The sequence below is a fragment of the Drosophila ficusphila genome, unplaced genomic scaffold (genome assembly GCF_018152265.1).
Source record: "Drosophila ficusphila isolate 14025-0441.05 unplaced genomic scaffold, ASM1815226v1 contig_414, whole genome shotgun sequence".
NCBI lineage: Eukaryota > Metazoa > Arthropoda > Insecta > Diptera > Drosophilidae > Drosophila > Drosophila ficusphila.
Window position 1 is genome coordinate 3,439,526 of NW_025064328.1, and position 20,647 is coordinate 3,460,172.

General features: G+C 47.1%; 3 protein-coding genes across 3 annotated transcripts; 1 reads left to right on the forward strand and 2 right to left on the reverse strand.

The window, feature by feature from the left end:
* The first annotated feature begins 185 nt into the window (after positions 1–185).
* On the forward strand, positions 186–12,171 carry LOC108087834 (mucin-5AC). The gene is given in 7 exon segments (XM_017185406.2): positions 186–567; positions 4,484–4,549; positions 6,831–6,880; positions 6,882–10,208; positions 10,279–10,464; positions 10,523–10,803; positions 10,856–12,171. Coding segments are annotated over 5 exon segments (4,656 nt in total). The 5' UTR covers positions 186–567; positions 4,484–4,549; positions 6,831–6,841; the 3' UTR covers positions 11,679–12,171.
* Positions 12,172–12,173: 2 nt separating this feature from the next.
* LOC108087835 (putative inorganic phosphate cotransporter) lies at positions 12,174–14,249 on the reverse strand. The gene is made up of 4 exons (XM_017185409.2): positions 14,035–14,249; positions 13,839–13,975; positions 12,619–13,716; positions 12,174–12,561 (listed from the first exon to the last, which is right to left on the reverse strand). Exons 1-4 carry the CDS (start codon positions 14,093–14,095, stop codon positions 12,364–12,366), a joined length of 1,494 nt encoding a protein of 497 aa, XP_017040898.1. The 5' UTR covers positions 14,096–14,249; the 3' UTR covers positions 12,174–12,363.
* A 344-nt stretch (positions 14,250–14,593) lies between these two features.
* LOC108087845 (putative inorganic phosphate cotransporter) lies at positions 14,594–19,965 on the reverse strand. The gene is made up of 4 exons (XM_017185425.2): positions 19,590–19,965; positions 16,631–16,815; positions 15,332–16,411; positions 14,594–15,269 (listed from the first exon to the last, which is right to left on the reverse strand). Exons 1-4 carry the CDS (start codon positions 19,636–19,638, stop codon positions 15,093–15,095), a joined length of 1,491 nt encoding a protein of 496 aa, XP_017040914.1. The 5' UTR covers positions 19,639–19,965; the 3' UTR covers positions 14,594–15,092.
* Between the last annotated feature and the right edge of the window lie 682 nt (positions 19,966–20,647).

Below are 20,647 nucleotides of genomic sequence, written 5' to 3' on the forward strand. Positions count from 1 at the left end.
TGCTGGCCCAAAAGCTGTAAAAAAAAAAACAGCCACTTGGCTTTGAGCCGACGCCTGCGTCGACGGCGACGGCGACTGCGACTGCGGCTGCTCTGCCAACCGAGGCAGCGACGTCGACTTTGCGGCACTTGGATGAAAACCACGAGCGAACCACTCTTACTTACTTTGGCCCGCGACGCTTTTCATTTCTTCAGTCTGTTAACGGCACGCCAACGATGCAGACGCGGCTAAAAACCAGCTCCGGCTAACTGTTAAAGCAAGCTAATAACTTGATCTGTAAGTGTAACACTCATACGTATCGAGTATACGCACAGTGGTACCAGCGACATTTGACTTGCATCTGTCTTTTGCCGAAAGTGCGTGAGCTTCCTGCCGTTTCAAGTGTATTCAAAAGTGAAATTGAATAGTTAAAAAAATCAAATAAAAGATTTAATTAAAAGTAAAACGCTTGGATTGCTGCTAATTTGGCTAGCTGGGCAAATTAAGGTCTTAATTGAATTAAGACAAGTGAAAGAGAAACATTAGCTGCTGTCCAGGAAGAAGAAGCAGAAGCTGCAGAGGAGAGTGGTAAGTGTGTTTATTTTATTTCTTTTTTTTTTTTTGCCAAAAAAGGCGAATAGAAATTTGTAGTCTCCAGTAAGCTAACCACACACTCAACGCATTTGGCTGTCTTGGCAATTTTGCTGTTTATTTTTTCATGCTCTAATTATTTGGAAATTTCATTTTGTTTTTGCCCACCGACACTCGTTAACTGGCATGCAATTTGTTTGCCCAAAGACCGATGGTCCAACCATCCAACCAACCATCCATCCATTCATCCATCCGTCTAATCCAGCAAACTGCAGACAGTAAATAGCGATCCATCCTCTAGAGAGTCAAGTTGAGTCAAGCTTTATGGCCAGACTTCCTCATTAACGAGATAAGGTGCCGGAGACCCCTGACCAGAAAAACAAAAACGAAAAACAGAAAGAAAGAAACTGGTCCATCAGTATTCTTTGGGTTCGTTAGTTTTCCATCTTCATCTGCACTTCATTAACCCAATTTTCACCAGGAGAAACTTTTGGTTTCGGACATGAAAAATCTTGTTTATCGAGCCAATTTACATTTGTGGAGCTCTATGCCCTCCACAAACAGACATTTCTCTTCCCTAATCTCCGATCTGGGTTCAGATCTTAACGGAACTAATGTGCGCACTTATTCGTTTGTTTGTGATTTCGACAGAAGAGCGGAAAAAATAAATAACCACGCGTTTGTCGCTTCTTCTGCTTCGTTGTTATTCCGTTTTATATTTATATTTATTTTTATGCGAACATTTTTTATGTGCGAGCGGTCAGCGTTTTCGAAATTAAATACTTTCTAATTACAATAAACGCAGGCGATGGCCGCCGGCCGGCCAATTGCTTAGGCCACGTCCATCTGAATCCACATCGTAGCCTTTGGCAGCGGACTGCAAAACTGAAATCACGTAGCCGCCGCATTGGCCAATGCCAATGAATGAGAAACGGTGGCAACAGAGAGGGGCAAAAGATGGCGGGGTATAAAACAAAACTCGCGAAAGTGTCAAGAAAATATAATACCACTCGGACTCACTTTTTCTTTATTTATTGTCATGTCTTAATGTGGCGCCTGATGTGTTTATTTGCCACTGATTCCTCCACCGCCGCCTCGATTTTCCCCCCCATTTCCCCCCCTTTTCCATCCCAAAACCAATGAAAGTGAAACGTGCGAATGACTTTGCGTAGCTGCAGAAGCTTCCACCACTCAGCACGTGCCCATCGTCGATCCGACCTACGTGTGGTCTCCGTCTTTCACGGCTTTCAATTACTCAACCGCAAAGTATTCAATTTGTCAAGCGGCGAGCTTCGGCGGGATTACCACTTTCCCAGCGGGCCAAACAAAAGACTTAGGACCCGAACTTGACTCATTAGTCGGCTTTGTTCGCCGGAATGTGTTGCAGAACCCAATGGTCGGAGGCTTTGGTCACTCACTTACTTTAATTAGTTGTTAAATTGAGAAATTATTACAGCTAGGTCGGTTTTGTTATCTGTTAAGTGCGGCTTAATTACAATAATTTGCCTATATTAAAAGTTAATTTACCAATTATATGCGGCTGGTTATTTAATAGAAACAGTCAGTCATTAATACAGTTTTACATCCCAACCAATTAAAAAGTTCATAAATTACAAATGCCATAGGTAACGAATCAAATTAAGTGTTATAAAAATCAGATGCTAAATCTTAAATAGATTTTAACTTGCAGTTCAAACCCACTATAAAATCTTGTTCGTGTTAATGTAAGTCATCTGGCGAATGAAGTAATTTCGCCAGCCAAGTGGTGACTATCCGATTTCAAAGATTAATATCGATTATGCTCAGCGGTCTTTCAAAACAGCAACAATTATCCAGCACTTGTGACACGCACTGAATTCTAAACGTGAGTAATTGCCATGCATTCAGCAATATCAGATCCGAAGTGCATTTAGCTGTGGCGAAAAAAAAATTCAATTCAAATGGCTTCCAGGCCGGGCATTTATTGCTGGTCTGTTGGATCCAAGTCGTGATTTGCCGTTGCATGTGCGGCCCCCAAAGCCCCCAAAAGACACCACTCCCCTCTAACTCCCCTCTTTTCCCCCGGAAAACCCACACAGTTGATTAGTCAGCACCCGGCTGCTGAGACAAGGCAACCATTTGAGGCTTTTTGCTCCGTTTTGTCTCCGCTTGGTTTTTTTTTCTACTCTTTTTTTTTTTGTTTTCCTTCTAAACCCACCGACAAGTTGAAGTGTCTTGGCCTACTGAATTTTTTCTCACACTCTTGTCTTGGTCACGGATGTGGATTGATTGCTAATGTTCATCTGGGCATACGAATACGAATATATCTGCGGCAGGCGGTTTATGTGGATACCCCTTCTTGCCGCACCGCATTGCACAAGTCTGGTCTGGGCCAGAATGAGCCCGACTTTAAGACCTGGCCAACAAGTACGGGTATGGGTATGGGTACGAGTGCTATATGGTTTTCTGCCAAGCCACTCTTGCTTTCTTCAGCTGCTGCTCCAGTTGCCTGCTGCTTTGTTTTGTCAGCGCTTGCTTTATGGTTTTTCATATACTTATACTCGTATAGAGTATATATATAGATGGAGTTGGTAGTATCCAAGCATTGCTCTGTTGCAATTGTCACATTGTTTTTTTTTGGATTTGGGACAGTTATCTGCGGCTCAGTGGCGATGCGGCCTGTGGCAAGAGAGTTTGTGTAATTAGCTTGGCCCATCGTTTGCGCAATTCGATTTGCGATGAGCGGGGTGATAAGCCATTTAAACCGTTTAGGCCATTTAAAACGGCGAATTCCGCTCGTCAACATATCCGGTTTATTATTGTGGAGTTGCGCAACTGCCGCTCCCCCGCATTCCAAATATCAAACCTAAACTTAAAAAAGAGAAATGCTTTCGCTTTCAAATGCTCGAGCATAAATTCTTGGGATTACGCAAGTCGTGTTTTGGTTTGCTGAGCAGGTGCCATCAATACTAATGCCATCACAACCACCGCAGGCACCACCTCCGCCATCAGCACCACCAACAACAACAACCACTTACCTCATTTGGAAAGCAGCGAGAAATGAAAGTTTTTGTTTTTTTTTTTTTTTTGCCTCCTGAGCGTTGCGTGAAATTTACATTTCGTTTAATAATTTCGAACATTTCTTCGGGGTCGCTGTGGCATAAAATTTGAGGAATTAGCCGCCGTACAAGAAATGAGTGATTTTCCGTCCGTTTTCCTTCTGGTATTGGGCATTGGGGCTCTTTCCGGCAGAAACGCCCCCTGAATGGCAGCCAGCAGACAGAAAAGTGCATTTTCATTGTCGCTTTCGTTTTTTGTGTTTTTATTTGAATTTTTTTTTCTGTGTTGTGTGTTGAGTTTGGCGACGGGTTCATTGGCTCTGCATAATTTATGCGTTTTGCCCGCCCAGCGGCAGAAACAATATACGATGGCCATCAATCCCGGGAGCCTCGTTAGTCAGTCACGCTAATTGGCCGTCACTGTAACTGTATCTTGGAGATACCTGATTTCGGCAATGCAGCCAAACAATCTGTTAATAAGTATTAATGTGCAAATTGTGCAAATGTGTGTTGGCCAACAGTGAGTCACTTGGGTCACGCACATTCTGGGTTATTTGCGCTCTAATAAACCAGCTGCAGATCCGCAGGCGTTGCCAAAAAAAATCAGCCCAGAAAATAAGCCCCAAAGTGAACGTGAAGTAGGTGTGTGTTTGTTGTGTGTGCTTTTTGTGTGTGGCCATCTGAGCGTGGCCGTTGCAGCCTCCAGTTGCAATTAAAGCCAGAGCTCTAGAAACTGAGAGACCAAGAAACTGAGTGGCAAATGTATCTGTATCTGCAGGTGGCATTACCACATCTCGTAGTCCCCATTATTTGCATCCCTTTTAATTACCCGCCAACTAATGCCACATTGTGTTTCGGTTTGCTCTGCTTTGCAGTTACCTCGACGAACTCCGGGCCAAGTTAGTTACTTACTTAGCTGTCGACTGCTGCCGCTGTTTATGGTAAGTCAACAACGGAGTGACCTTGCCTCCCCCGCGGATTAAATGGGTGTGGTGTGGGGTGTGGTGTACAGTGTACAGTGTGGTGTTGAATAGTATGTAATCCAATTAAATCACACCCAAATGATCAGCAAAGCGATGAAACAATGTCAATGCCAGACCGTGGATTATAATCCCTTCGCGGATTACAGAAGTGTATCGCTAAGAGGCTTAACTTTTTCGGCTACTTACATCCGGCTCAGTGGTTTGTGGTCAACTACCTGGGCCTGTCGCGCAATTAATCCGAGAGATACACGCCCCCGAGGAAAGTCCGCTTCGATTCCGCCAGATGTGTTGTGTTTTTTTTCCTTTTTTTGGTCCGAAATGAAAGGGAAATTGCCAGTTACCTGGAGCCCAGACATGCCGCTTTCCGAGGGCATTGTCACATTTCACTTTCGATGATTTCAAGTGCAGTGCCGCCTCTCTGAAGAAATAAAAAAAAATAAGAGTCAGTGAGGTGTGACGCTATTTGCTTTGTTGAACCTTTTGATAACTGGTTTTGTTTTCGGAGCGGCGGTCCGAAATATTGACCGCAAGTGAGTCTAATTTCTATTATTTTTCCTGCCATCCCGCTCCGTCGGCCGCCGTTTAATAGCACACTGAACTTTCTTCTTTCACTGTGCCACCTGTAGACAGTGCTCTCCCGTTTGGCTGCACCGCTGCAAGTTCCGTTTTACGCTGTTACGATATTTCGCATTATTTTTACTGTTTTTCGTTTTCGTTGTTTTGCGGACTTTTGCTTTCGTTTAACCCATTTAATGCGGCATCCGTTCGTTCAGGGGGCAAATACAAACACATACGAGTATGTGCGATTAATTCAGTGGAAAAGTGAAAACGAAAGTGCTCGCCAATCTGCAGTTGTGCGGTGTGAGTGTGTGTGTGAGTGTGTGTTAACTTGGCCAATGGTCAGTGGTCAGGTTTGGTCGGTTGTTGCCAGCCTCACTTTCGTTTTCCATATTCATATATGCTCGCGAATCTTCTGGCGGGCTCTTGGCTTCACAAAAAAAAAAAAGAAATAATAATAAATACAACAAAAATATAATTTAAAGAGACCCAATGATTACGCCGGCTGATGACGCAATTAGCATCCCAGCGAGTCGCATGCAAAACCGTTTTCGCAATGAGGAAATCTGTCGCCGATCATTGATCGCGGTTCATGGATCATGGCTACCCAATGGCGCATTAAACAAAGCCACGCCAAAAGCCGCAGCCACTGCCATTTCGCCTTAACTATTGCAATTTCTCGCATTGGCCAAATGAAAACGAGCGCACAATTATGGCCACTTGGCTGGCAGTTATGGAAGGCCCGCTAGCCGACCAGTTGCACAGCCGACAGTTACACTTGCCACACCAAAGAGCCAGTAAATAACGAAAGAAAGAAAAAAATAAAAACAAAATCCAGATGCCGGAGCGAAGACCAAGACCCCGGCAATTATCTCTTGATTTACAACCCAGCCAGCGAAACGGGGAGAAACCTTTCACTTGCCCCCAAGTCGCTGGCGATCATGAAAATGCAAAAAAAAAATGCAAATCGATCAGAATTGAAAATCAAACTGCATTCAACGCCCAGCGACCTTGGCCATAAGTTGCGAAATCAAACTGGAATGCTATGAGAAAAGATTTAATTAGCAATCTGAACAGAGATTTCTGCAGATTTGCATTTGGTCTGGTATAATTACAAGGGACTATTAGTTACCGGTTCTGGGTGTTCCGGTTTCGAAGTTTTGGCATTATAGTTTCTGGCATTTCCACCATTTGTGACCTTTTGCCGAAGTTGTTTGATTTGGCCAAAAGAACCACCTGCAATTCATTAGAGTTTTGGTTTCGCCATTGTGAAATTTCCATAATTGTTGCTTAAAATGGCACACCATTTGCACATTTTTATAAACATTTGTTTTAGATCTAGAATAACAATAGTTGAACTCTTGATCTGCTTCCAAAATTGGCATTTTCGAATGCCAAACTTGGCGTGCAAAAATTAATTAAGCACAATATTCGTCTACAAATCTTTACAAGCTTTTGCTAAAGAGTTTGTTGGTGAAGTATTTTGGGTTTATTGACATACATTTTCGTTTAATTATATATTAAGATGTTTTGTATGATGTTTTCATTAGGTTATTAAAAAACTATAACGTTCAAATTACTTTCCTATATACCATTGTTCGCTCATTGGAAATATTTTCACCAATATTTTGTAGATCTAATTGCTGTATTATATTATATTCGTTTCTTTTATTTTTTCTAGGCACTTCAGCTATGAAGCGAGGCATGCAACTCACCGCCGCCTGGCTGTGCTTTTTTAGCCACGGCTACTTTGGCTCAAAACCAGGAATCCTCTGCAAAATGGTCGCGGCAACTGGAGAATGTGGCCACCTCCGATACGGATTCTTTGGATTGGATTCCCTTGGCACAACCTTTGGATGGCAGCAAGGATCGCACGGGAAACGGTCGAGTGCTGACCTACTCGCAAACCTTTCCACCGAGTGCCAGATTTGGTGATCTGACCAAGACGGGTTCCCAGTTCGACTATCCCTTCCAGTTCCAGAGGTTCCCCAATGGAGGAAGTCAGGCGCTGCCTCTTCGCCAGGCACCACCATCGTCCAGCCTGAAAGGATCTGGAGTGGGTCAGGAGCCCACGTCGCAGTCCTTCTTCAAGTTCGAGATGCCCTTCCATGGAAACAATGAAGGACAGGCTCAGGCGCCTCCAACTCTTCAAACGGGCTACCAAATTCAGCACACTTTCGGAGCAGGAGCTGCAGGATTCCCGGCGCCTTCTTCCCTGTTCAGTCCTCCATCTCTTTACGGACAGCAGAGTCAACCTTTTGGCTCGGAGTTCCACTCTCTGGGTTCCCAGAAGCCCTTGGCTCAGGCTCTGAACAAGCCACTCCATCAGCAGAATTACGTGCAGGACATTCTGCCTCCGAAAACTTTGGGAAAACCACTGCCAACTCAACCTTCTCTGCAGAGTGTTACCCCGCAAGTTTTTCCAGTGGATCCTGAACCAGATACTCTCTTTGGATCCAACAAGGCAGCTCCCTCGAGTGCTCCAACTTCTTCCAGGGATCAGGACGTCCAATTGCTCTATGTGCCCTACGATACTTTGTACAACCAGCAGCGTCAGCAATCCGGTTCTCAATCGAACTCCAACTTCGAGGTGAATAAGTTCAATGTGAATCCTGGTCTGCCGGCGGTGAATCCCTACCAGATCAACCAGTTCTACACTCAGGATCCCAGTGTGGGCAGTGACTTCTTCAGTTCGGGAACCACCTTGAGGCCAAGTACCACCACCAGTCAGCCGCAGACCATTTTCCAGAGCTTCGGACAGCCGCAGCCGCAACTTCAGTCGCAAACTCAAACGCAGTTCACCACAGCAAAACCGAAACCCAAGGCCCATCAGCCTCCCTTGGCCATGTTTTTGTTGAGATCCAGCTCCAGACCCTCTCAATCGGATGTGGTTTCTGCCTTGAGGAATGCCCACAGCATCTCCGTAATTGATTCACCCACTAAACAAACTCCGGAGATTTTTGTGGGACCCGCTGGAATGCCAATTCCCGATGGTTATGTCAAGTTCGATCTGCCTTACCTTTCGCAACTCACTTCCAATCGCGATCTGAGTGATGTGTCCTTCTTTGTGGCTCCTCTGAGTTACCGTACTCCCAATGGCTTTAACAAGATCCTGCTGCCGGAACCGCATGTGGGTTCGATTGTGGTCAACAGGGCTAAGGACATCGCTTCCAGTCAGCAATTGTCGCCAGCTGCGAGACCTCATCGTCCTTATGCCCCTGTGAGCAGCACTCGCAATCCCTTCGAGACCACCACTCCATCACAGATCCTGGCTCCTGGACAAGCTCCCGAGCGAGGCAACAAGTTCAGCTACTACTACGTGCAGGATGGCATCCAGGAGGTGAGCTCACCCAAGAATCCCGCCAAACAGGAGCGACACAAGAAGAAGCGACCCCAGAATGTCCAAACGCCACAGAACGCCTATCGTCCAACGCCTTCGAAGCCCCAAACTCAGAATCCCTTCGATACCCTCAACCAGATTGGAGGCGATGACTTCTTCAAGACTCTGGGCAGCAAAGCCACCACCAGTTCCACGTCGAGCACCTCCACCACGAGCACCACTTCATCCACCACTTCCACCACGGCTGCTCCACAATCTCTGTTTACGTACAGTACGCGACCTCAGATCGAGTTCCCCGGATCGAGTGGTCAGCTGTATCCGCAGTATGTTCAGGAACCAGTGCAGGAGCAGCTTCCTCGTTTGACCACCCGTCCGCCAACTGCATCCACCGAGGAAGAGCACCGCATGAAGCAGTACTTCCGTCAGCAGGATGCCTTCCGCCAGCGACCTCTGACCACAAGTCCTCCTTTCGAGTACTCCCCAAGTACTGCGGACTATGAGGCACCTCTGCCCACAACCACCACTCAGAGAATCAAGACCAAGCACCGCGTGAATCTCTATACTCCCGCTGCAGTTCCGGTGACCACTTCGGATGTGGGTTACAACAATGTGGATCAGCAGGCTCCTCTGAACCATCGCCCTCACTACAGCCAAGTTCAAAACGAAATTCTGGACAACAGCAATGTGGAGTACGAACCGAATCCGTATCATGTGCCCTCCGAGCTGCCTCCTTTGACCCCAGATATTCCCGGTTTGGTGAACAATCTGCAGGAGAAGGATAAGTTGCAGCCAGCCGTTGCAACTACTCCATTTGCTGAACCGGAACCCGAAACGCGACCAACCAGGAGACCAGTGCTTCGCACTCGTAAACCAGCTGTAACCAAGGTGACATCTTCTGTTTCCTACTCGGAATCCGAATCGAGTGGTAAGCTGCCCACCCACCGAATCAGGAGGCCATACAGCAGTCGGGGAACTACTGCACCAGATTCTGGTGCTTCCTCGGGCAGCGGAGATAATGGCGATGAATCGGCAGTGGCACCCACTCGTCGACCAACCAGTGCCCGTAATCCACTCATCAGGAATCCCAATCGCATTCGCTATAGGCCAACAACCGAGGAACGTCAAACTTTAAAGACGAAACCCAGGAAGGGATCGAAGCACGGCAAACCTCAAGAGGATCAGGATATTGACTACCAGCGAGATGTGCTCAAGCAGAACTATCCGGTGTTCAAGGCTTCTTCGCGACGACCTACCAGTCCCACGGCGATTCCCAGTTCCTATGATGTCCAGGCCACTACCGAAGGACCCGCCTCGGAATCCCAACAAGTTTACACGGTGACCCCGAGCAACAGTATCGATAACAGTGGAAACGAGCAGAGCGGATTCCCCGCCAATCTTCTGGAACCCATGCAGATTGCCCAGCACTACCAGGAGTTCTCGAAGGATAACTACGGACCCGGCTACTTCCCCAACCAGGAGGATCTCAGCCCGACGGAGGCCATCGTGCGCAACGAGGTGAGCCCCATCTACACCACTCTGGCCACCACAACGCCATCAACCACGACGACCACGACAACCACAACCACTGAAGCTCCATTGACCACAACCACGACAACGCGTCGATCGCCATTTGTGAGGAGAAACTATCCACGATTGCGCACAACCACGACCACAGAGGCTCCATTGACCACCACCACGCCATCGGAGGAGAGGCCATCGGTAAGATCTCTTGGTAAATTTCTTTTTTCACTATCTTTCTTTACTTATCGAAACTTTTTTTAAACTTCAGATCCGTTCTCGACTACCACCTCGTCGAGTGGTGAAGGTGCGCCAGCGTCAGCGTCGTCCTACGCATCCTGCTTCCTCTTCAACAGTGGCGCCCGAGGAAGAATCCGAACCCATTACCCACAAGCCAAATCTCCGCAAGCTGAGTCGCTACAGCAACCAAGAGTCAAAGGACAAGGAGGCGACAGTGGTAAGTTTATATTCTAATAATTGTTAAATACTTTTACTAATTAAATTATTCCCCAAAGTCTCCTATCACTCAACGCCGTCGTTACAAGCAGCCCTTCCAACTGGAGGGTCAGGAATCCCAGTGGTCGCCATCTTCGGAATCAGCCAATGGCAACAGCAATTCCAACAGCTTCAAACCCCTGAGTCCCAAGTACAAAACTGAGACGCACAATTTCGAAAGTGAGCCGGAGATTGTGACCGCAGGACCAACCAATCAGCCGGAAACCTATGAAGTAAATGTGGCTGCTGATCTTGGAGGATCTGCGGTTCAGCGCACAACCATCATGGCACCCAATCTGAAGTAAGAATATTAATTGATTTAAATAACTAAGTACTAAATCAATTTTTCACAGGCCAGAGAAATCCTTTGCGGAGCTCTTAGAGGAAGTGATGGGCAAGGCCCCTGGGGAGTCGACAACTGAATCCACCAGCAGCACTATTAGTCGCCTTAGCAGACGTGGCAAATGGCAGAAAAAGAACCGTGGTAACTCGGATAACACCGAGAACTTCGAGACAGCCGAATCCCAGAACCTTGGACCTCAGCTCTACAACGCTCTTCAATCGGCCAGCGAAAAGGAGGAGTTGGCCAAGACCACCACTCCATTAACTCCCTCCACGGAGGCTCAGACAGAAACTTCGGTGGCGACCACCACAGTACCCTCGCCCACAACGCCCGAGGAGTACGAAGTGACCACCGCCGGTGGAATGGAAGAGGCCACCATCACCTCCACGCTTCCCGTGAGCGAGGATAGTGCCACACGACGTATGGACACGGCAGCGGATGTGGACGACCTGGAGGTGCAGCCCAGCATCTTCACCGAAGTGAAGAGACAGCTCCACGATCTTTTCGAGATCGAGGAGAGCGATGATCAAGCTGTTACAGCTGCTCTGGCTGCTGTGGGAAAGCGTCGCCAGGATTACACGAGCATCCGGAGAACCAGTCCATCCACGCCCGCGGAAAAAACCACAGAGGCGGCAGTGGATGAGGCCATCGCCACCACCACGGAAGCCACCGTGGCGGCGGAGGGCAAGAAGGACAGCTTCCACAAGGACCTGATGGAGCACGTGGTGTACGCCACCTCGACGTCGACCAAAGTCACCTCCGAGACGGAGATCTGCTACCGCGGACGCTGCATCCGCTCCGAGGATCTGCCCGCCAACCACAAACTGCACTGAGCACTGAGAACTTCTCCGGCAGCGGAAGGCGTAGAGATTCACCATGTACATAGGGGCAGAGGGGATACGGATAGGGTTCAGAGGGTTCCAAGACAATAGAGGGTGCATCGGAGAGCTCTTTCAGCTGCGTTGGCCCAAAAACAGGACCGTATCCACTTGTAATTACCTAGCTTTAACTACAAATATGTTAGGGATAAGCAAGTATAAGGATAATACCAGATCGAAGGGTCGAGATACGGCGAAGAAAAGAAGGAATTTAAATATAATCACAAATTATATTATTCCATAAGAACAGAAAATTACAATTCTTTAAGCTTCCTTTGATAATCCCCTGATATTCCCACTTAGAACAATTAGTTGATAGATCTTAGATTTAGCATTATGTCAGGATACCACATAGCCAGCATATAAGTCTTGTACCATATGTACATCGTTGTGTACAATGCAAATACAAATACAAATACCAATAAAAACGAACGAAAAATCAACACAACCTTTTTCGAACCTGTATACATAAATAGTATATATATATTCGGTATATTTGCAGACATAAATAATTGTCATGTGTATAGCTAGTAATACGATACTAATTGCGATTCATCAATTCCATGGAATGGTTCGCCTTCAAGGTACAAAAGTTTCACATTTACAACCAATCCCTAGGCCACGTCTTCTATTACTATTTTTATGCGTCAATGAGCGGAGCTCGATCTTCGGTAGTGTTATCTGGATCTCCTCCTCCGCTAGACGAAGGCGTTCTCGTCTGGATGGGAGTGTTCCATGATTGAACACTTGTGCGTCCGAAAAGCATGAACAAAAGATTGCCAACGAAATACACGAAAGCGGTGAAGAAGAATACTATTCGCCATTGAGCAGGATTTTTCTGCGAAAGATTTAAAATTATAGTAAATATTTATCACAAGATGTCCTTCAACGTTACCTCATCCCAGACAATCAGTCCTACGATCAGCGGTGCCAGTATGCTCATAAAGTTGGCCGCGCAATTAGTTATGCCCATCAAGGTACCCGCATAGTTGGGTGACAGGTCGATGTGGTTAACATGGAAGCCCAAATAAGTGGCCGAATTGGTGGCCACTGCCGCGGTGAGCAATCCAATGGCCAGCCGAACATTGGCCTCTCCCTCGGTGATGTAACCCAATCCGACTAAGGCAAGCATGGGAAGCCACATTCCCAGCGTGTTGAAGAACTTCCTGGAGAACTCCAGGGGAATTACTGTTCCCCTTTGCTTCAGTGCATCCGACAGCCAGATGAAAACAACCGTGAGCAGGATCATGGCGAAGTAGGGCAGCGCCGATAGCGGTCCATTGCTCTTGATGTCCATGCCCAGGACGTTCTTCATGAAGGTGGGAATCTCCGTGAGCAGCGTCCAGAAGCCCCAGTTGTTGGCACAGTGGGCGAGGACGAGCACCAGGAATGGTCCGGAGGTGAGGATGCTCCACCAGGGAGTCGGCGGCCGTGGCTGTTCCTCGCGTCCCGCATCCGAGGGCCTTCTTGCCTGTCCAGAGGATTCAATATATCTTCGTTCGCTTGGCGTAATGGTTGGATGTTGTGCCGGCGTACTGGAGCAATAATAAATCCACACAAATGCCCACAGGATTCCGACGCATCCGGGAATGTAGAAGGTGCTGGGCCAGCCCAGCGAGGAGGAGGCAATGTATCCACTTACGGATAGCATTACCACAGTTCCGAATTGAGATCCCGAGTAGCAGTAGCCGACCAAGCGACCGCGCTCCTCCGCCGGCGCCCACTTCGACAGGAATGTGTGTGTGGACGGGAAGATGACGCCCTGACAGAGTCCTTGGACTGCCCGCAACACCACCACCAGCTGCCAGCCCCCATATTCCGCACAAAACGGTGTGAGCAGGGCCAAAAAGGAACATATGAGCACGCCGTAGAAGAGCATGAACTTGGCACCATAAATTGCGGATAGATAACCGCCAGGAATCTGGGTAACCACGTAACCCCAGAAGAAGCTGCTCAGCAGGTACGATTTGGTGCTTTCGTTCCAGTCAAATTCCTAGGGAAAAAAAAATTAATTTCCTGGTTAATTGATTGATTGCTAGTATAAACGCGCTATCTATTTGGTTTGTGTGCATCAAATAAAGTTGATTCATGCAGGGCTCTTATCTGAACACATACAGGAAAGTCCGGGTTGCTGGCATTGCGATCCGTCATGGCCACAATGGCCACGGATAGATTCACGCGCAGGGAGTAGGCCACGGCCAAGCCGAAGAACACCAGGATGCACTGCAGATGACGCACTCCGAATCGAGGACCTGAAATAGTGCGCAATATCCACGTAAACAAAGGCCAGAAGGTCATCAATTGTGCTCACCTGTATTCCCTATCTGCTGGTAGCCATTGCGATTGCAGCATGGCAGGCATCCGAGCACCATATTGCAGGTGCAATTTCAGGTGCTATCACTTCCACGTAGCCAACTTAGATGATGTGTATTAATTCAAGGGGGTGGGTGGTAATGGGTAGGGGGAATATGCGCTTCGGATGAGCGTCTAAACACAAAACAGCTGATAGCACCAAATGCCACCAGCTGCTGCCCACGCAGTTAGAGGAGAGACTATCGAAACTATCGCTCTAACAAGTGCCTCGATATTTGAGGGGTAATATTTAAATTAAAAACCTTTGAAATAGTTATACAAATGATTTCAGTAAAATTATTTAAGATATAAAGTGTGAGCATTTTGGCTTTACTGAACTCAAGCACAGGTTAAGCCCAAATTCAAAATTTTATTCACCCACAGTCAACAGTGGATACTGTTTGTTTTGTTACACCATATTCGATAGTTACAGAGAAGTTGACAGGTGCGCTTCTATCGATATACCACCGCCGACTGATTATCAAATTCAAATCTGGGTTCAAATAAAACACAAATGATTTCGTTACAGTTTGACTCTTGCAGCTGCAAATTGAGCTGTTTTATTCATGGCTAGTATTGTCTTCATCATTCTTTTTTGCCTTTTTTAGTTTCCTTTCTTTCATCACAAGTTTGTTTTTTGTTAATTCCTAACTTAAGACTAAAACATAACAATTACTAGAGTTGTTGTTGCAGCAGCAAATACACTCGTCGCGGGCTTTGTTCCTATTTACACTGAACGTTTTCTCAAGTCGCAAGTTTAATTGGTTTGTTTGATTCATTTTTCTTCTTTTTTTTTTGGATTATGTACATTATGGAAAATACTGCAAACAATAATAATTTACGCTGCCTTAGGACTAAGCAATTACCGTATAATATCGCTAATGGAAGCACGCGATCGTCACTAAAGTTAACTTTCAGCTCGTCTGGTGTCTAACTAACTAACTACGCCTACGAAACTACTACGAAACAACAGCCCGGATGATTCTGGAAGTGATCTGGGTAAACCAATGCCAGCCTCTACTTGACCTGGACATTGGGAGCCAGTGGCGTGCCCTGCTCGGCATCGTCCTTGTTGTCCCGCGGGGAGTCCCACCACTGGACATCAGTGCGTCCGAAGATCACGAAGAGCAGGTTGCCAACAAAGTAGAAGGCGGCAGCCAACAGGAACACCGTACGCCACTCATCCACATTTTTCTATAGAAAAATATATTATTAGTTTGCTGTTCATCTTCTAATTAAAACTTGGTAAAACTTACATCATCCTCGATCATCCAGCCGACGAACAAAGGAGCCATGGCACTAAGAACATTTGCTGCTCCATTTGTGAGACCCATCAGAGTGCCGGCGTAATTGGGGGACAGATCGATGTGGTTCACCTGGAAGCCCAAGTAGGTGGCCGCACTGATACCCACGGTCAAGGTGAGCAGGGTCACTGCCAGCGGAGCATTATCCTGGGGCACATATCCCAAAGCGATCAGCGAGAACATCGGGATCCAATGGCCGATCGAGTTGAAGATCTTCCGGTTGAAGGTCAACGACATGCCCTCCTTCCGCTGGAGAACTTTAGACAGCCAGACGAAGAAGAAGCTCATGAGGAGCATGGCCATATAGGGAAGGGATGAGACCAGGGCGCTCTGCTTGATGTCCACCTTGTAGATGTTCTTCATGTAGGTGGGCATCTGGGTGAGCAGCAGCCAGTAGCCGAACATGTGGGTGCAGTGCACCACAAGGAGCGACATGAAGGACGCCGAGCTGAAGATGGCCTTCCAAGGAGTGGGTGCAAGTTTCTCGGCCGACTGGATTTTGCCATCGCTGCGCGAGTCCGTGATGAACTTCAGTTCTTCCGGTGAAATCATGCGATGCTCCTCGGGTGTGCTGGCAGCGAAAATGAACCAGCAGAGAACCCACAGGAATCCACAAGCGCCTCCAAGGTAGAAGATGCTCGGCCAGCCGAGGAAGGAGTCCGCGATGAAGCCAGCCGTGGCCAACATCACCACCGTTCCGAATTGAGCTCCTGAATAGCAGAGGGTTCCCAGCAGACCGCGCTCCTCGGCGGGTGACCACTTGGCGAGCAGCGCATGCGTGGCCGGATGCACTGCACCCTGACTCAGACCCATCGCGAATCGCACACAGCACAGGGCAAACCAGCCACCCAACTGCAGCGAAAGCGGCGATATCATCGTCAATACGGCGGCGATGGTCAATCCGTACATCAGAATCGACTTGGCACCGTATTTCTGGGCGATGTAGCCACCTGGAACTTGGGTCACAACGTAGCCAATAAAGAAGCTGCTAAGCATCCAGGAGCCTTGTTTTTTGGTGAAGTTGTAGACGCTCTGTGGGAAAAAATTATGTTAGATAAATATAATAAATAGCGGATCTTTTAAATCTTCAAACGCTAGGAAACCTTTATACAATGACTTAAAAATCTTAAAAACGTTTAATTATTAAGAATTAAGTAATCATTTAGTAATCAAGTTTTAATCAAAGTTTCAGAGCGTTTGATGAGTTTTTGGTTTCTACTGTGATGAATCCACAGAGATTCCTTCACTTACCTGGGAACCAAAGAGGTCAAGTCCGGGGTCCTCCCCACTGAGGTCGGTGTTGTTCTGGATCGGCTTGGTGCTGTTGTCCGTCATGGCGACTATCGCCACACTGAGGTTGGCCCTCCAAGCGTAGCACAGCGCCAGGCAGAAGAAGCACAGTATGCACTGCACATGCCGCACGCCGAGGAATTTCTCTGGAATTCGAGAGAAGAAGGTGAGTATGATGACTACCCATATTGGATGCTGGAGAGATACCGGAGGGCCATCTCTCTCAGCCACCTTATCAAGACCCACTCTCTCTCTCACTCTCCCATTCATTCGCCTTTCTCTCTCGACTGCTCAGTAAGCCCAAACTGGTAGCCATGTAAGTATGTGGGGCGCGTTTATTTATAAAACACTTTGACTATGTCAAAATCTTGTTCGCGCACGCACATGCCAGCGGGCCAGAAAGAGATATGTATGTAGTTGGCCACATCACGTATACAGAGACACCCACTCGGCCAAAAGTTGGCTGGCGAATATCGAGAATCCGAGCACTAAGCACTGAACATTGAGCATTGAGAGACTGAAACACTGAGACCCGTCGGCCGTCTTTGTTATTGTTGTGTAAAATGCACCGAGACGGTGCTGTACTATACTATAAAGTATTAAATATAAGGTAAGTGTGGCCCACACTACCTGTTCGAGGCGATCGGCCGATCCGACCACGTTCCTCACGTGACGATCTCTCGCCGGCGGTGGCACAACACCATTATGCATTTTATTTTGTATTTTTGTTTTTTGGCTTGGTTTTGGTGCGTTTGGCTATTTTTAAACCCGACTTTGGCTGGCCATAAATGGCTTAGTCTTTATAAATAGGAGTGGGTTGCTGTTTGTGTTGCTGTTGCTGGCAGGTGGACGGTGGGCGGTGGGAGGGTGGTGCATATTGCAACATTGCTCCACCGTTGCTGGCAACCTTGCAACGCGGCCTTACAAGGCACTGGAGTCTATTGAACCCCAAGCTCGAGTTTGATTCGAAACCATTAATTAAATCTACAGTCAAGAGTCTCTAGCCATCAAACTTCTCAAAATCTAAATTGGTTTTTTAAAAAAATATGTATAAATCACAAAGGAAATCAAAGTGTTAGTGGAAGTGTTTATTTGTTAATGAGACACAATAAAAATATTCAAAAAACCAAAAAAAAATTTTTTTTTGATAAGAAAAACCAAAATAGGGCACTAGTAATACTTGCTGATAGGAAGTACTTTAACTACCATACAAAATAGCAGCGTAATTTTTTTTATTTATGGTCATAGTTGGTGATTTCAGCTATACAAGTTTTACTGTGTTTCCAATAATTTCACATTTGAATTGCTGACCGAAACCGAAACTGACGTTCGAACTTTGAGCTCTCTCCCACTTCCACTTCCATTTCCTCCTCTTGAGTGGCGCTCCCCCTATCTCCCCCTCTCTCTCTCTGCCCCACTCTTTCCTTCTCTTTCTGTCTGTTGAGCAGTCTCTTTCCCCCGCGATCGCGCCGTCTCTTTCGTGTGGGTTTATTGTGTTGAATGCGATGATGACTCGTGGTCGTGTGAGAACGCTTTATCTGACACGTTTTTAAATTTATTTGCGCAATGTCTTCCCCTTAGGCGTAACACCGAGCAAATTTATGGCCAAGATATAGAACTTTTTGTCTCGAGTTGGAGAAGAGTGCCAGAGGGTAACACCTAAAACCCCCCAGTCGAAAATAACGATTGCAAACCAATTTTCTGCGGAATACACGACCAGCCGAATCAATCAGCATTTATGGAACGCCATAAAGGCTGAGGGCTCCAGCTTGGAGTGTTTATTGGCCACCATTTATAGAGTATTCGCGTATATTTTGATTGATTACCATTCGCATTGGGGTACAGTCACCAGTTTGTCCGTTAGTGGGACAAGCGAAGGACACACGGCGCACAAACTGAGTCAAGTGTGCCGCATTGATAACCGATAGCTCGACTCGGGGCCCCGATAAATGTGGAACGGAACGCCGACTAGAGCGCTTTCCAGGCGCGGACAGAGGTCCCCGAAAGGTGATAAGATAATCACTTACACCGTTATACCATTCACCACCCACTCGGTCTGCATGTTTACCGTTCGTTTTCGAGGAGGAGGAAGCACACACATGCGAGCGGAACGTGTAAGTGAACAAATGGCGGACTGTTTTTACAACTGTGGATTCGTCTTTGGGTTTACGGCTTATCAGCTGACTAAACTGGCTGCCATCCCCCCTCTTAGCCCCTCTCACCCCTCTCGCACCCCCCTTCACCCTCACAATCCCGGGACGATGGCGGGATCTATTTAAAGTTTTTCATTTCATTGGCGCAGAAACACTGGCCCCTCATTCTCTCCGCTCGTTTGTCTTGGTTTTTATTTATTTTTATCACTCGAAAGTGCTAAAATGTGATTTTATTTTGTTTGTCAGCGTAACCAAAAATCACAGGCCAAAACCAAAAACAACGCACGTAAATAAATTGAGGAAAAATTAAATTGTATCTCGGAGGATGCAGTAGATGCAGCGGATGGATGCAGTGTGCAGTGGAGGTCGTCTGTCTATATCGTCTATATGGCCTGTTCGAGTGCATTATTATTTCTGATATTTCTGAACCGCTGAAGCAGCGCTTCCAGCTGAACGGCTAGGTGGAAATAAAAGTGAAACACAAAAATGTGTGTCTACAAATGGAGCTGGGAACTGGCGACTCGGATCCGAGATCGAGATCGAGATAGAAATATGGGAGTGCTGCTGTTGGAGAACCAATTAAGCGGTTTCCGGCAACACAAGCTCGGATCAAGTCGAACGATCGCGACGCTTACATAAGACACGTGCTTTGGGCAGTTGTCCGAGTTTAACAACTCGCAGATCGGAGAGATCGGTTAAACCGAATGGATTTGGATAGAGTGGTCTGGTGGCTCAGTGGATCTCCAGTGGGGGGTGTGTGCACTTACCGTTGGCGTATTTACCACCCGTTTTCACCATGGTTAATGTGGTGGTCATGTGTGCGGCGCGGGTTGAATTTGATTAAGTTTTTTTTTTTGATTTGATTTTCGAAACGTTTTAACGCTCGCGTTTTTTCGGTCACTGGAATTTTCTTGTTCACGCAACGTGTTCCGGTTCCGTCGTCATGAAGTTGCAGCACATGTGTGTGTTACGCGTGTGTGTTTCCACGATTTTTCCCCTTTCCGTTTTGGAATCTGGAATCCAGAGATTCTGGGCGTAGGATTTTTCCAAATCGAAAGAATTGGCTTTTCAGAGGCGACGAGCGGGTTTTGAACGTTCTGGCGGACGACTGCGACTGCTTGAGTAACTGACGGCGGTCGATTCTTTTATAAATATGATCGAACTCGGCCCGCTGCTCGACCGACCGCTCTCACCAACACACTCACGCATTCTCGCTTTTGCCGGAGCGAGCGGCGAGCGTGTGTATCGCGTGAATTCCGCTATCAGTCAAACCGAACACGCTGGCACTCACAGATACGATCTCTCTATGTGTGTATATATGTATATAGTAGTAGTAGTGCTCCTCTCTTCTTGGTCGAACCGGCGAACGGGAGTAAGTAAACAACACCACGACCAGCACATGGTTATCAGTTCGGGCCAAGTGGTTACCGCTCACTCCGCTCCTTGCCTCGCGGGACCTCCGATTTCTGGGTATTGCCGCTGCATCAGGCTGTAACATTAGTCACAGAGTGCTCTCTCTTTCTCTCTCTCCCTCTCTCTTTCCCTGTTTCTCTTTTCGGGCAATCTGGTATCTTCCAGATACAAATTGAATGAATGAACGGAATCCTGCGGACTCCTAGGTAAACAGCTAAAGCCAGATAACGAGGCATTCGAAAACCTCAGACGAGGTCATTGTGTTGCCCTGATAAGCCATCCTCTTGGTTGTACCGCATCTTCCGAGAACTCTCTGCGATCGGCTGGCTAATGGCTAATGACATAACCCACAGCCTCGTCGAGGCGATCCATAAACAACGCTCGGCTTGATCGATGGACACCCTTGATTCAC

What these genes read in the sequence shown, in the direction of transcription:
- LOC108087835 (XM_017185409.2), bottom strand. Translation starts at nt 14,095, where the DNA reads ATGGTGCTCGGATGCCTGCCATGCTGCAATCGCAATGGCTACCAGCAG. An exon ending in CCAGCAACCCGGACTTTCCT is followed by an intron (nt 13,717 to 13,838) that starts GTATGTGTTCAG and finishes TTTTTTCCCTAG; the next exon opens with GAATTTGACTGGAACGAAAG. An exon ending in GACTGATTGTCTGGGATGAG is followed by an intron (nt 12,562 to 12,618) that starts GTAACGTTGAAG and finishes AATCTTTCGCAG; the next exon opens with AAAAATCCTGCTCAATGGCG.
- LOC108087845 (XM_017185425.2), bottom strand. Translation starts at nt 19,638, where the DNA reads ATGACCACCACATTAACCATGGTGAAAACGGGTGGTAAATACGCCAAC. An exon ending in TTGACCTCTTTGGTTCCCAG is followed by an intron (nt 16,412 to 16,630) that starts GTAAGTGAAGGA and finishes TTTTTCCCACAG; the next exon opens with AGCGTCTACAACTTCACCAA. An exon ending in GCTGGATGATCGAGGATGAT is followed by an intron (nt 15,270 to 15,331) that starts GTAAGTTTTACC and finishes ATTTTTCTATAG; the next exon opens with AAAAATGTGGATGAGTGGCG.